Source organism: Pelodiscus sinensis, chromosome 3 (genome assembly GCF_052426305.1).
Source record: "Pelodiscus sinensis isolate ZL-2025 chromosome 3, ASM5242630v1, whole genome shotgun sequence".
Lineage (NCBI taxonomy): Eukaryota > Metazoa > Chordata > Testudines > Trionychidae > Pelodiscus > Pelodiscus sinensis.
Window position 1 is genome coordinate 200548919 of NC_143054.1, and position 13637 is coordinate 200562555.

General features: G+C 53.0%; 1 protein-coding gene across 4 annotated transcripts in view; it reads right to left on the bottom strand.

Annotated features, from left to right (window-relative positions):
• Window positions 1–2375: 2375 nt before the first annotated feature.
• The window catches only part of MERTK (MER proto-oncogene, tyrosine kinase), a 58901-nt gene continuing 47639 nt past the window's right edge, over window positions 2376–13637 (bottom strand). For 3 of the 4 annotated variants that reach the window (XM_075925888.2, XM_075925890.2, XM_075925891.2), the window contains 6 exons: window positions 11910–12002; window positions 11373–11491; window positions 9683–9792; window positions 9059–9218; window positions 8414–8550; window positions 2376–5592 (listed from right to left, as the gene is read on the bottom strand). In XM_075925888.2, coding sequence (XP_075782003.2) covers window positions 5094–5592; window positions 8414–8550; window positions 9059–9218; window positions 9683–9792; window positions 11373–11491; window positions 11910–12002 — 1118 coding nt within the window. In that variant the 3' untranslated portion in view covers window positions 2376–5093. The remainder of the gene's footprint in view (window positions 5593–8413; window positions 8551–9058; window positions 9219–9682; window positions 9793–11372; window positions 11492–11909; window positions 12003–13637) is intronic. The other variant, XM_075925889.2, reaches the window with a different exon arrangement.

The following is a 13637-nucleotide window of genomic DNA, read 5'->3' on the forward strand; positions in this document are numbered from 1 at the left end:
TGGCTTCAGAAGCACAGACTTTGACTCCCTCAGAGAACTGATGGGCAGGATTCCCTGGGATGCTAACATGAAGGGGAAAGGAGTCCAGGAGAGCTGGCAGTATTTTAAAGAAGCCTTATTAAAGGCAGAGGAAGAAACCATCCCGCTGCGCAGCAAGAAAAGGCAATATGGCAGGTGTACAGACTGGCTTACAGAGGACATCCATGATGAGCTTAAACACAAAAAGGAAGCTGACAAGAAGTGGAAACTTGGACAGATGACCAGGGAGGAGTATAAATCTATTGCTCGAGAATGCAGGGGAGTTCTCAGGAAGGCGAAAGCGCAATTGGAATTGCAGAGTCTCACCATCCGGTCTCAGTGCCCAAGCGCTCTTAGACTGGGCTGTCCGAGAGGACATGGGAGCTGCAAACAAGGGCGCTGTCTCAGGCGGGGTGGCTGGGTCCATGGTGACTTTCAGCCGTCCTGAGAAGACGTGTGTTGTCAAAGAGCGTACTGAGTTGCACATCTACTGGGTTTCACTCTCAGACCATCGAGTCCAGAGCTGTGAACAAATCCCTAACAAGGAACAAGAAGTGCTCTAAAAATACCCCTCGCCCCCAGCCGCTGTACAGTTTCAGTATGACCAGGAAGCAACACCACAAAAATTCCAACGCAAGTGTCACCTTTTTCACTCTGCGGGTCAGATTCAGCAATCGCACCTCGTGGTCACAAAGAGCCCGACTCCATGGGTGGGGACAAAGCTATGGAACCAAAGCCATGGCTGGCGTTTTAGTAAAGAAAAGACACTGAGTCTTTGCAACACACATGCTGCCCCATCCCTGCTTTATCAGCCCTCTATACCCTGAGCAGATGTTGTGGGGATTGCCGTTTTGTCGTGGGATCGTTACGAATCCATGTCGTGTAGATCGGGGAAGGAAGCACAAATGGACAACTCACCGAGGCCCCGTGCCGCAAGGTATTTCAGCTCTGATTAGGTGAGACGTCCGACTCCCATTCATGCTACGACACCTGCTGAAAAGTGGGCACGGGGTCAAGTGCCTTGTCGAATTGAGTCTACACCCGTGCAGGCTGCCATTCAGCAAAGCAGTTACACACGTGTGGAAGGTCGATTGACTTCCCTGGAAGCGCAGTGTTGGAGTTTCACTACGCACATGGTACAGGGCTCTGCTGGACCCGGCCTACAACGAGATCCGACCCCAGCAGACGTGAGTGCCTGATGTGAGGCTGGCCCTCAGGCCCACGTCTATGAAGAATAAATGCTCTGATTTTCGGGGGGCCCTGCTCCCCTCATGCACATGCTGATTCTCCAGGCCACCTGCAAGGAGGAGCCTGAAAACCGTCCACTTAGTCTGATGCCTGAACAGGTATTTAGGGGCCAAACTTTAGAGCCCCGTGTTTCAGATTTTAACCACGTGCTCTTAAAAAAAAATTATCAGCCTCACAGCTCAAACGTTCTATTGCCAACACGTCAATCAGGGGCACAGCACAGGCCAGCCTGTCCCACATCCACGTGATCACGCCCAGCTGGTAGCGCACGGCTTAGCTGCTCTCTGTCAAGCAGATTGCTTTGGGGTGCGGTGGGCAGCAGGGGGTTTCTAATGGCAGGAGCTCCAGGAAAGAACCAAACAACCTGCAAGCTGGGGATGCGCTCACTGCACAATCCCACCCTTCCCTATGGCCCGCCACTGCCCCTCCGGCTGCCTCCTCCAGGCAGAACAGCCCCTGCATTGCCTGGCACTCATGCAGGAGGTGAAGGGGTGTGTGAGAGTGAGCTGCTCCAGCTCCGCAGGGCTGTAACCTGTTAACAGCCCTTTCCCCCGTCACCTTCCACAACAGCAAGGAAAAAGTCCCCAGCTCAGTTCTGCAGCTCTAGGCCACAGGCAGGGCTGACTGCGTACAAGAGGGCAGGGTAATTACGGCCCTGACATTGTTAGTGCTTGGGGGGCCCGCATCAAGCAGTTTTTATCAGGCAAAACAATCCGACTACAGTATCACTTCCTGCGTTTAATACAAAAGATGAGCACGAACACCAGGGTTTTAACGCTGTGTGTGTAACGCAGGGAAGGGGAAAACTCCAATTCTGAGACATTATTGGAAGAATAAAATAAAACAGAACATCACAGGTTGTGATTTATTAAAACATAATCCCTCAAACTCTCTGGTGTAACTTAATACAGACCAGGAGTCAGCACCTTTTCAAACCCAAGAGCCAAACGACATCAAAATTAAGAACAAAGTGGTCAACAAAGAGCCATATAAGAATGTTCATTTGCATGACTGAAAATATACAACTTAGTATTACTAATAATTGCCATGATCATTAATAATAGCATAAATGAAAAATTGTACTCAAAGACTTTATTTAATGGGACTTCTACTGCTGCATCTTTTCGCACATTTCTTTGAAGTTTACATAATAACTGGTCAAATTTAGCTTCATGCACACATTCAGGTAGTCTTCCATCAATCTTGATGTGATTCAAATGAGAGAAAGCCTACATACATATGTAGGTGCAGCCAAACATTGAAAATAAGGCCACGCTGACAGTCTGCATGGTGGTGTATGTGACAGGAAGTTTGTGCCAGGTTTGCAGAATCAGATTATCATTGTGCTCCAATTTCTTCATGTCAGCCCATTTGTTTGCCAATTTGTGCAGTTTTGCCAATTGTCGAGCAATCACGAAACATTAGTAATTTTTCAAAATGTGCCATTCTGCCCTTCTCGGTATCTTTGATGAAGACAGTCAATTATGACTCAATCCAAACAATGCCTGCTACAGAATCAGGACTGTATATTTTTGCCCTTGTAACTGAAGGTTCAACTCATTCAAACGACCAGTAATGTCAACGAGATAGCAAAACTTGAGCAACCATTCACAGTCTGAAAGCTGGGGTATTTGACACCCTTCATATAAAAAAATGACAATCTCATTAATGCAGGAGGCAAAATGCGACAAAACTTAGGTACGAGATAACCAGTGAAAACTGTGTATTAGTAGATTGGGTTATTCAGAATCTACTTTCTCCAGCAGCGACTGAAATTGACGGTGATTAAAGGCTCGAGCAAGAATCCAATTTACAATGCGAAGGACCAATCCTGTTACGTTTCCGAGTTCGGTTCCACAAAATTGCACACAGAGACACTCTTGATGCACTAGGCAATGAAAGTTCCAAAGTGGGCGGTTCAACTGTTCTGACAAGAGTAAGGAATCCCCTGTATTTGCCGACAATGCTAGGTGTCCATACACACAGACACAAGATTATATCCAACGGTATTTCTTTCTCGTTTACAAAGGTCATCACAGTTTTAAGGGTGTCTTCGCCCCTTGTTTGATTTTTCATTGGTAATATCTCACTCAATTATTTGTGTGCAGAATTTTCACAAATATAGCATCCCAGAATACACAACTGATGAACACCACATGTCAGTTGTTTTGTCCAAAGCAAACGAAAAATAAGTAGCTGTACTCAAATTTTTCATTTGTCACTGATCAATTTGATGGGCCATTTTCACAGCTCTGTCGTGAACTGGTTCTGCTGATAATGGCATGTCTTGAAATTTCTGTAAGATTTTGTCCTTGTTGTGAAACTCGTCAAATAATTGACCAATTTTTAGCATGCATCTCTTAACATAATCCCCATCAGTGAAAGGCTCCCCCTCCCGAATAATGCTGTATGAGCCCCCAAACTTGCAGAGTTTAAGCTCCCATATTTTTTTGACCATGCCAGTAGGCAATTTTGTCCACTGTTCATTTTTCGCTGCAGCTTCTCGCAGGATTTTTTTCATGTGTCACCCTCGGGGTATTTTGTAGCAAATTCTACATATTTTGTCATTAAATTTGGGTTTTTTGTTTGCGAACAGTCTCTCGCTATAAATGAGACAGTGTGGAAATTCAGACCTCTCCACAAATGCAGACAAGTCCATCCACTCCCTCTGAAAATTTCATTACTCAGCATCTCTCTTTTTCTTCCCCATTTTTACTGTTGGGGGTTACAGAGTTCACCATCACGTTGGATGATGGAAAGATTTCTTGACCAATCAAATAAAAAGAGAATATGCGCGACCTCCAATGAGCAGAAAGGATGGATGGTTGTTAAACACTTAAAGATGAAATTGACACAAATAAATCATCTTGACATGAGTAATTACATGTTTTTAAAAACGTGAATTCATTTTAAAAAGTTGTGTGTATTTTGGGAATGACAGAAGAGCCATGTTTGGTTCCGTACTGAGCCATAGTTGGCGCTAGAGCCCTAGGTTGCAGACCCCTGACACAGACAAATGTGATGGTGCAGTTGCCCTACACTGGCACAAAAAGGGTTAAAAAAGCCTTGGGGGAAGGGCTGAGGCTGGGAGCCAATTGGGAAAAGGCTTGGGACAGCCAATCAGGGCCCGGTTAGACACCTAAGGAGGCTAGCCAGGTAAAGGGAGCTCAGTCTCAGCCCTGCTGAGGAGCGAGATGGATCTAGCTGCCTACTAGCTACAGGTACGGGGGAAAGGCAGGCCAAGCTGGGGAGCTCTGAATAACCCCCAGGCTGAGGCCCAGCGACGGGAGCCTGGGGAGGTACAGGGCAGCCAGGCAGGAATGGCAGCAGGTCCAACCATGCTGGTCAATGATAAAGCGACCCCTTCAGATTGCAGTTTGCCCCTGAGGGAAGGGGCTAGATAAATGGCAGTGGGGCACTGAGGCAAGTGGCGGTTTAGGGGTAATGGGGTTCCCTGGGAGGGGAGGACCCCAGATCATGGACACTGCCACGTGGCAGTACCCACGGGAAGGGGCACCACGTGGTGGAGAACCTGGAGAATTGCAGATAAGGGCAGAGAGGCGAGACACTGGCCAGGAAAGGGGCTGGGAAGCTGGAGAAGAGCGAATTCCCGGATCGACCAGCAAGAGGCGCGGTGGCGGAGAGCGCGAGCTGCTACGGCACCACTTTGTACAAGTTCAGATAGCTTGTGTTTCCATAGCCACTTGCCAGGCAGCTCGACTGGCCCAGCCACCCTGTAATGCTACTTCCGCAAGACACAAATACGCCGAGCGAAACCTCCGCTGCAAACTGCTGGTCCCCACTAGCTCATTTCTCCTGTTCTCCTTTCACAGCAGAATTTCAGAGTCCTCAGAAGAGTCATCTGCATACAGCAGTTCGTCTGCTAACGAGCTGCCCAGCAGCATGTTGGCCGGTAACCACGTGATGCCGTTCTGGGCGCCAGTGCCCTGCAGAAGAGGCGTGCACCCCTCCTCCAGAGGCACGGAGCTGGCAGTCTGTTCATCCGTCACCGCCTTTAGGACATACCTTTCCTCCTGCTGCCTGCTTTGATGGACGTCCACGGTGACAACCGTGGCGTCTGGCTTGGGGGAAAAGGACTCTGCGATTACGTAACAGGGCTCAAGAGCCAGGTCTATCTGAGGGAATCCGGACTCTTCCGTCAGCGCCTCGCTCTCCTCTGGCAAGCTCGTGTTGATATAAATAACGTCTTCGGATCCCCTCACGCTGGGCAAACTTTCCGATAGCTTCTCCAGGCGGAGTCTGAGCTCGAGGAATGCCGGCCGATCGTGGGGATCTGCTCTCCAGCAGGCGAACATTATTTCGTACCTGGAAGCATAAGGGAAGAGAACAGATGTTCAGGAAGCTGCCCTGTTCCCTAACGGCGCTGAACGACGCACAGGACGGCCGTGCGTGAACGAGAACATCCTTTCGTCCTGGCTCTGCTGAAGGAGAGGCTTTCGGTTATGAAGACTAATGAGGAAAAGGACCACGGCTCCTCACCATTTATCTTCCAACACGACTGCAACCGTCCTACACAGCGCCGTGGTGGTCCTGGAACATTAGCGAGACAAGGCCCAAGCTGAGCCCACCGAGGACAAAATGGATCTGACACAAGGCGATACGGCCCTGAAAGGGTCGTCTTGCAGCCCCTCCCAACCGCCCTAACGAGTTCCTGGGGGGGGGGGGGGGAGACAAAGAGCTGGAGGGCCCCAGCCAGCCCCTTTCACCTGCCTGGTGAGTCTGTTGCTTTTCTGTCTGCTTTGAAGAGCAGCGATCCCATTCCAGGTACGTCCCGTTGTCCTGCCACAACCGAACTCTGACCTCGCTTTCAGTTATGATAAGAAGCAGCTGCCTACCAGGGGTGCAGAACCTCAGGCCTGGGGGCTGGATGCAGCCCCCCGCTTGCCTCAGGCCTCCCCGCTGGAGCACACAAAATCTACTAGTCTGCACCCTCAGGGCTCTGCTGTGGGAGAGGAATGTGTGTGTGTGGGGGGGGGTCTTTCTGCTTCTTATTGGGGGCCACGTCAGCGAGGGTTTTTTTTTATGCTTCTCCCTTGTGTGCAGCCCCCGACGGATTTTTCTGTGGGTCAGTGGCCCCTTACCCATAAAAGGTTCCCTACCCCGACTTATACCAAATTTGGTGGCTTTTACTGTTTAGGAGGAGTTCTTGGACAGACAAACAGACACATTCTCTCAAATCTATAGTAGTCGCCACTCAGGGACCCAACGGCATGGATTTCTTTATCATTCATTGATTATTAGTCGATGTTTGTTTCTCTTAAGCCCCGCTAGCTCCTCCCTCACCTCTCTAATACCCCGGGACAACACGGCGACAGTGACGCAGCCAACACCAGTGCCACACAGCGGATCTTTCCAGACCTGAGGCTTTTAAGTCTCAAAGCCTCCAATATGGTCACAACTCTAAGAACGGTCCTGCCAGATGCCACCAGTGAGAGCGCGGCACTGCAGGCCACGCTACAGGCGGACTGGTCTTCGGGGGTGTAGTACACACGGCGCTCCTGAGAGGAGACAGTGCAGCGGGTGACTGTACACGGGAGGGTGTCTCTAACTGGGAATGAACAGTGGTATGTTAAAACCATTCATCCCTGGCTGTGCAGCCCGGGCTGCCCTCTCAGAGGCTGAACCAAATCAATGGTTCAGGGAAGTGTGTTTAAAATAGCACGGCCACCGAACCACAGCGTGAGGGCTTGAATTCACACCGTGACGGCAGGAACCTGGCAGCAGCTCCACTCTCCAGGCGGCTCCTTTGCCAAGCAACTATTACAACTGCACCAAAAGGGGTGGGGAAACACCCGACTGACCCTCCCGGTGAAACCCGACCAACTCACGGAGTGAGAACAAGCCCCGCTTGTGTGCCGGGCACAGCTCAGAGGGGCCTCTTCCTCCACCCGTCAGCGGGAGCAGTAATCCGCAGCAGCAGAGACCTTTGCAAAGGGAATCCCTGTTGGGGGAGCTCGGGGATTTGGCTGTGATCTCTGAGCACGTCCCTTTTAGGAAACGCTATCGGGCCATTTCTAAAGAGCTGTTTGTCGAGGTTTTAAACATTTCGAGCTGAGACTGAGCATAAGAATTCCTCAGAGCCGACGGGCGCTTCGCCAGCTTTTAATACCAACCTTCTGCGAGCTGCCCAGGCAATTCAAACGCCTCCAGCTCTCCCCCACCTGGGAACGTTTCTTTTCCACAGATTGACACATGTCACGGGCAGAGTGTGCGGCTTGTGTCCACAGGGCCTGCGCTGATTTCAGCGGGGAGGTGCACACAGAGCCCAAGAGCAGAGCTGGCCTCTCATTAGCCAAGTTTCATTTTACAGAAGCAGGATTTTGCACTCAACAAGCCTGCAGAAGATCTCCTCCTCCAGCCTTAGCTCCTTCTGGAACTCCAGGGAAGCCCTACAGCTGGCAACAGCCCATGGCCTGCGAGTGAGGGGAACGAGACTCCAAGGGCAGGGCCCCAGACTGGGCTTGGCAAAGTTCTTAGGACACCGTCAAGCCCAAGCAAAATGTTAAAAGCATTAAGTTACAGACTGACTTACGACGTTCATTTCTAATACATCCGTTGTGTCCCTTTCAACTCACTGTTCACTAAAACCACGTGCAAGTAAAACCACGTGCAAAACTCACATTTTAAAACTCTTTTGCTCAAGGCTGATGCAAAACTGATCCGAAACTCTAAAAACTGAAAGCTGGCCTCTCGGCGGATGTGGTTCAATGCAGCCATTAGTGCGTGTGAATCAGCGCAGGTCCCCGGAAATCAGTGATTCTAGCTCAATTTACTGTGGCTGAAAAGCTGGCCCCAAATGTTTCTTTTGCCATTCTCCGCAGGAGAAAAGGGATGGAATTCTGTCTTTTCACGCCCCAAATTTCAGCCACGTTCATGTTTGAAAGCTAAGCCCCACAGCCATGCTAGCCATTAGTGGCTATGTCCATTTAGCTACAGGGAGCCATAAAAACAGAAGAGCGCAACATCCGCTGCACAGCGAGGAATCAGCAGCTGAGGTAGGATACACACTGATAGTCTGCGTGTTATTGCAATAGCTGAGATTGTCACGTGCCATCATGTTCCTGTGAACAGTGACTCCCCACCCACCTGTGAATGTACAAAACCCGGGATCAGCACAGATACTTACAGCTCATCCAAGCAGTCCTCTGGCTGTTTCAACCGGTGACCATAAAGGAGGTAGTCATAGATTTCATGGTTCTGCACGCCTGGATAGGGAGTCATCCCTCGGGTGGCTATCTCCCACATTGTGATGCCAAACGCCCACTACAAAGAACAAAGGGGAAGCCTATTAAGATGACATTTCCAGAAGGACTGAATGAGTCTTTTCACTGGGAAAGGTCATTTCCTAAAGTCCATCGGGATCTTGCCTAATGTTGATAATTATATGTGTAGTGTGAATAAGTTTCCAAGTTGGAAATAACATGCAATGTCTGGCAAGAGCTCGAGAAACACAATCCAGGCGCTTTTACAAGCAGAGAGAAATAAAGGCACCAGTTATCAATGTGGCTGGGTTTACTGTCAAATCCTCATCTGTCACTTATTCGGCTTTTCCGTTTTCAGGATGCAAAACGAGCAGTGCTAACGCAGGTGACACCCCCAAAACAAAACAGGCTGATTAAAACAATCCAATCTGAAAAGGAGATGGCTAATCCCAGTTACAAACACTCGGCACGATCAGCGTTCCCACTGTGAATTTCTGAAGCGACTGTGGAATGACACACTTTTACTGTGGACCAGAGTTCTGATGTGAGGGTGCACCTGGTGAACCTACCACGTCACTCTTGGTCGTGTACACCCGATCAGCCAGGCTCTCGATTGCAATCCACTTGACAGGCATTTTGGCAATGCGCCCCTGGCGGTAGTAATCCCCGCTATAGATCTTCTTCGACAAGCCAAAGTCCGCAACACACACAGTCATGTCGTCCCGTAACCTGTCAATGGTTACAAGAAAATACTCCTGTAACTGCTGAAAGACACTTGGGTTCCTTACAGTATACATTTACTCACACATCTCCAGGATCAGGGCCTTCAAGCACACCCCCATGTTATTTCTTACTAGAGTAAATGTACCATGATTTAAAGTGGAACAGCTGGCAGAGTACCTCGTCCCCCCATCATAGCCATTAAGACCAGAGGGGACCTCTGTGAGTTGGACAGGTACTAGGGCTTCCTTTCGCCTACCACTGTTCCAGGGAAAATTGGCTGAACAAATCGGACAAACCGCGTTCTAAACTCCAACATGACCGGTCCTCACTTGGGTGTTTCTCAAGACCCAGGAGATTTTACAGGCGAGTCACAAGGTTTGTTTTTAATGCGAGTACATCAGTAACACCACGGAGAGGCTGCCCAGCCCGGCATCTGCCTATCCGCTCTGAAACAGAGAAACCCAACTCACATGCAGTTCCGAGCCGCTAAATCTCGATGGAGAAAATGCCGTGCGCTCAGGTACTCCATCCCTAGCGCGATATCGACCATGAACTTCAGCAAGGTCTGCAGCGGCACCTGCTGGGAAGAGAGGCAGCAGGTCAGAACACACAGGAAGCATGCGAAGGCTGGAACTTTACAGGCACGCTGCTGCCAGAGGACACCAGCAACTCCCATTTAGCCCCACAAGAGTTAAGGCCTCTTGAAACCCTCGGCAGAGCCGCTAAAGGCCAGGCCCCGTGTCCTGGTGCTGGAAAAGTCCGGGGGAACGAGAAACGCATTTGCCATTTCTCCACGGCGGCCAGTCGAACAAGGCTCCCTTTGATCAGCGCATAACGACACGCCGAGCTCTCCCGTGGGCCGCGGCCCAAGCAGACCTGCTCGCGGTGGGAGTGCTGAAATGCCGCATTGTTCGGGGCAGCCTGGCAAAGCAGGTCGGTTTCGTGTCGAAGTCTCTGCGAGACTCAAATGGAACAATTTCAGCACCGCCCAACGGGAACAGCACACGCAGTGCCGCTCGCTCGCCGCTGCTAGATTCTCCGCCTTGGGTGGTGTCCAACTGGGGCTCCGGAGGGGTTAACTCCCAACACAACAGGGCCGGTTTTGTTGGGAACACAGGGAAACAATCGGGTAGTTTAGAAACAAGGGGAAGCTGCCTCTGTCAGGCTAGTGCGATTGCTATGACAGCGAAGCAACATCCCATTGCTGGAAGAAAACCAAGCCCCGTCCCCGAGCCCGCCCGGAGGCCCGAGTCAGGGGGCGTCTGGGTGCTGGACTCCGTGTTAACACAGCTGGGGGGAGGCGGTGGCTTTCCCTGCCAGGCGGTTGAAGTCCCGCTCTGAGAGCCAACGGCAAAGCGCCCGCAGTTCTGACTGCGGCATGGCAGATCGGGGGGTTTCTCGCTGCAGGGATGGGCCAGCCCCACAGGCACCCTCCGGGCTATTTTTTGCTGCCTTCTACTCGTGAACAAATCTTATCATCAGAGTCGTCCCTCTCGGGCGCCCGGTCTCTTTGCTCAAAGGCATTTCCCTCTGATTTGTCAGCCTCTCTGGAGTTTACAGAGAAAAACAGGAGCGGGAATTTCCCTTTGTGAGAAACAGACGCATCCCTGAGCTTTAACCCAGCAGTGCCTTCCGCGCCGGTTCTCACCCAGTCGGGGCGGGCCCTGGGGCAGGCATTCCCACCCCGGGAACATGCCTGCAAGCCCCTCCTCTTCCATTTGGTAGCATTGTGCGGGAATGCAAAGGGCACTGGAGAGTCAGGAGCCATGCGAGCGCGTAGCATTCACGCGGACGCTCGTTAACCCCCCTCCCTCTGCTCGGTTCTTACGCAGAAGCCCAGCTCCGCTTTTATTTGTCACAACCCATGAAAAGCTCAGACGCTCCGTGTGCCCAGTCACTCCGCTGCCGCCTCCCCCAGCGTCTCAGCCGTCTGCAGGGACACTACAAGCGCTTCTCCCTGCGGAGCCCGAGGGAGCCAAGTCCTGGCCCCCATCAATGGCTTCGCTCCCACTCATTTCACAGGGGCCAGGAATTCTTCCCACGAGGACAGGGAGGAGGGTCAGAGCCAGAGTTCTGTCGCGGTTCAGTGCAAGGAAGCGGAGTTAAATGCCGAATCCAATCTGGCTCCCCTCCCCGAGTCCCTGGCCAGCTGTGCGTTACCTGGGGGCCCGTTTCCAGCCGCGAGTGCAGCAGGAAGCTGTGCAGGTCGCCGTATTTCATGAATGGGAGAATCACCATGGGCTTCGGGATCTGCCGGGAGCTCAGCTCTAGGCACACACCTGGAATGAACGGAAGATGAGCCTCCCGCGCCAGGGCCCAGCCGACGCCCATCCAGAGCTGGGATCTAGGAGGGCTCAGAGACCGTCCAGGTGGGGAGCTGGAGGGCTGATGGAGCTGTCTGTGGGTACAGGAGTCTGGGCCCGGGGGTGGCAGCTAGAGAGCAGCTCTGCGCTGATGCTCTGTGTATTGCGCCTCCACCGTTCTAGGGGTCTGCTCCGTGCAGCAGCCCATCCGGATTGCTGCCTCCTGCGGGAATGCAAACGCGCCGTCACGCAGCACGCGCCTGTCAGAAACCCAGGCGTGTCGGGAGAGCAAGCCACGAGACGCAGATGGGCAAGGCCGGTCGGAGAGGGGTACCCCCTAGGCTCTGGCTAATCCAGTGGGAAGTTCCCGCCCTCCCCGGGGCTCCCCCCGTACCGAGGAGTCTGATGACGTTGGGGTGATCGAAGTCCTTCATGCAGGCCGCCTCGCTGAGGAACTCTTCGATCTCTCGCTGGGAAAAGTTCTCCACTGAAAACACCAGACAGGGGAGCTCATGTCAAACACGCGCCACCAATCACGTCTGCTGCGCCGGCTCTGCTGCTCTGGAGAGCCGCCAGGAAAGCCCCACCAAGGCGGCGGGAGAGGGGCGACATTCCCAGACGGAGAAGGGGAGACGGGGAACGGCCTGTGCTGCAGCGAGCTTTGCCTGGCTTTGCTTCCAGTCCTGGGCAGCAGCCAGAGCGGGGCGGGGAGGAGGAGAAAGGGTTACGTTGGGTTAGGGGTCAGACACGAGCCGGGAATGTCGGTCCAGCGCTCTCACAGCCGCCCGATGCCACCTCCCAGCGTGCCGCCGTCACTGCACCAGCTGAGCCCGGACCTCCAGCAGCAGGATCCCCACAGCTGAAGGTCTGCGTGATCGCCGGGCACCTTGCCTATTGCATTTCCCGAATTGCCTGCACCAGCGCTCCAGGACCGTTCCTGCCTGGAGGCGCCGGGTTTATCTGCCGAGGGAGGCCCTGCCATTTTCCTCTCTGAACGCTCGTGTTTTTCCACTCCCGCCTCTGTGCGACCCTGCTGTGTTCTGTCTCCCCTGCCTACTGTGGCCGCGGGGGGAGCTGTCCAGGTACAAGCTAGAAAGGGCGGGAGGCAGAGCCTTTTGGGGCCCACTTCTGTGGGCAGACACGAGCCCCTGCGCGTATGCACAGCTCTTGGGGTCAGCCGAGAACCCGAGGAAGCGCTCACTCGGCTCGGGAGCGCGTCTCTCCCCCACAGAAGGCAGTCCAGCAAGACGTGGTAACTCCCCCACCTGGTCTCTTTCAAAGAGCCAGTCATCAAGGGCATGCAGACTCAGACAGATGGCGGAGGGCTCGGGGACACTGGGACCTGGTGCGTGGAAAATCTCCAGAACAGAACAGAGCAACACAGTGTGGGTCCAGACCTTCCAAGCACCCGGGCTGAGAAGCAGGGAAACACAGCACTCACGGACACAGCAGGAGAGGGGGCATGCGTCCAGGGCGGGCATGCGTCTTGATTTCACTGCGGGACCAGCAGAGCAAGACAGAAGCTGGCTGCACAGTAGAGACACAAAGCCCATAAGCGGGAGGAGAATCCCGACTCCCTGATGGGGTTGCCAGTGCCCCATGGCTGGTTTTTGACTGGCCTGGCCGCTTTTACTATTGCCTTGTGGGCTACCAGTCCAGAGCTGCGGTTTGCTGGGTTTTTTCGCTGTGGCTGGGTATTTCTGGCTATGCACACGGGTGGCTGTGCAGCCAGTGACCTGGTAATGCAGGCCATGCATGGCACGGCTGGAAGCATGCCACAACCGCCCCAGTGCCCTCCTGGCACCTTGCATACAGCATGCCAGGGCAGACACCGGCCAGCTTGGAAGCAGCACCCTCGCCTCGCCCTGGAATCGTGACTTTCTGAGAGCCAAGCTCCCTTAAGGGCTGGGCAGAGCAGAGGAATTTTCCACCTTCCCTAGGGATCTGGCCCTGCCCACAGACAGACCTTGGAGGCAGCCCACCCCTGAGCTAAGCCAGACAGCGTTCCGGAGTGGTGGGGAAAGGGAGTCAGGAAAACGGTTAGAGGCCTCTCTGGGTCTCTCTTCTGTACTAGCCAGGCTGAGAGCACGAGTGTTCAGTAAGGTCCAGCCGTGGGTCGGGC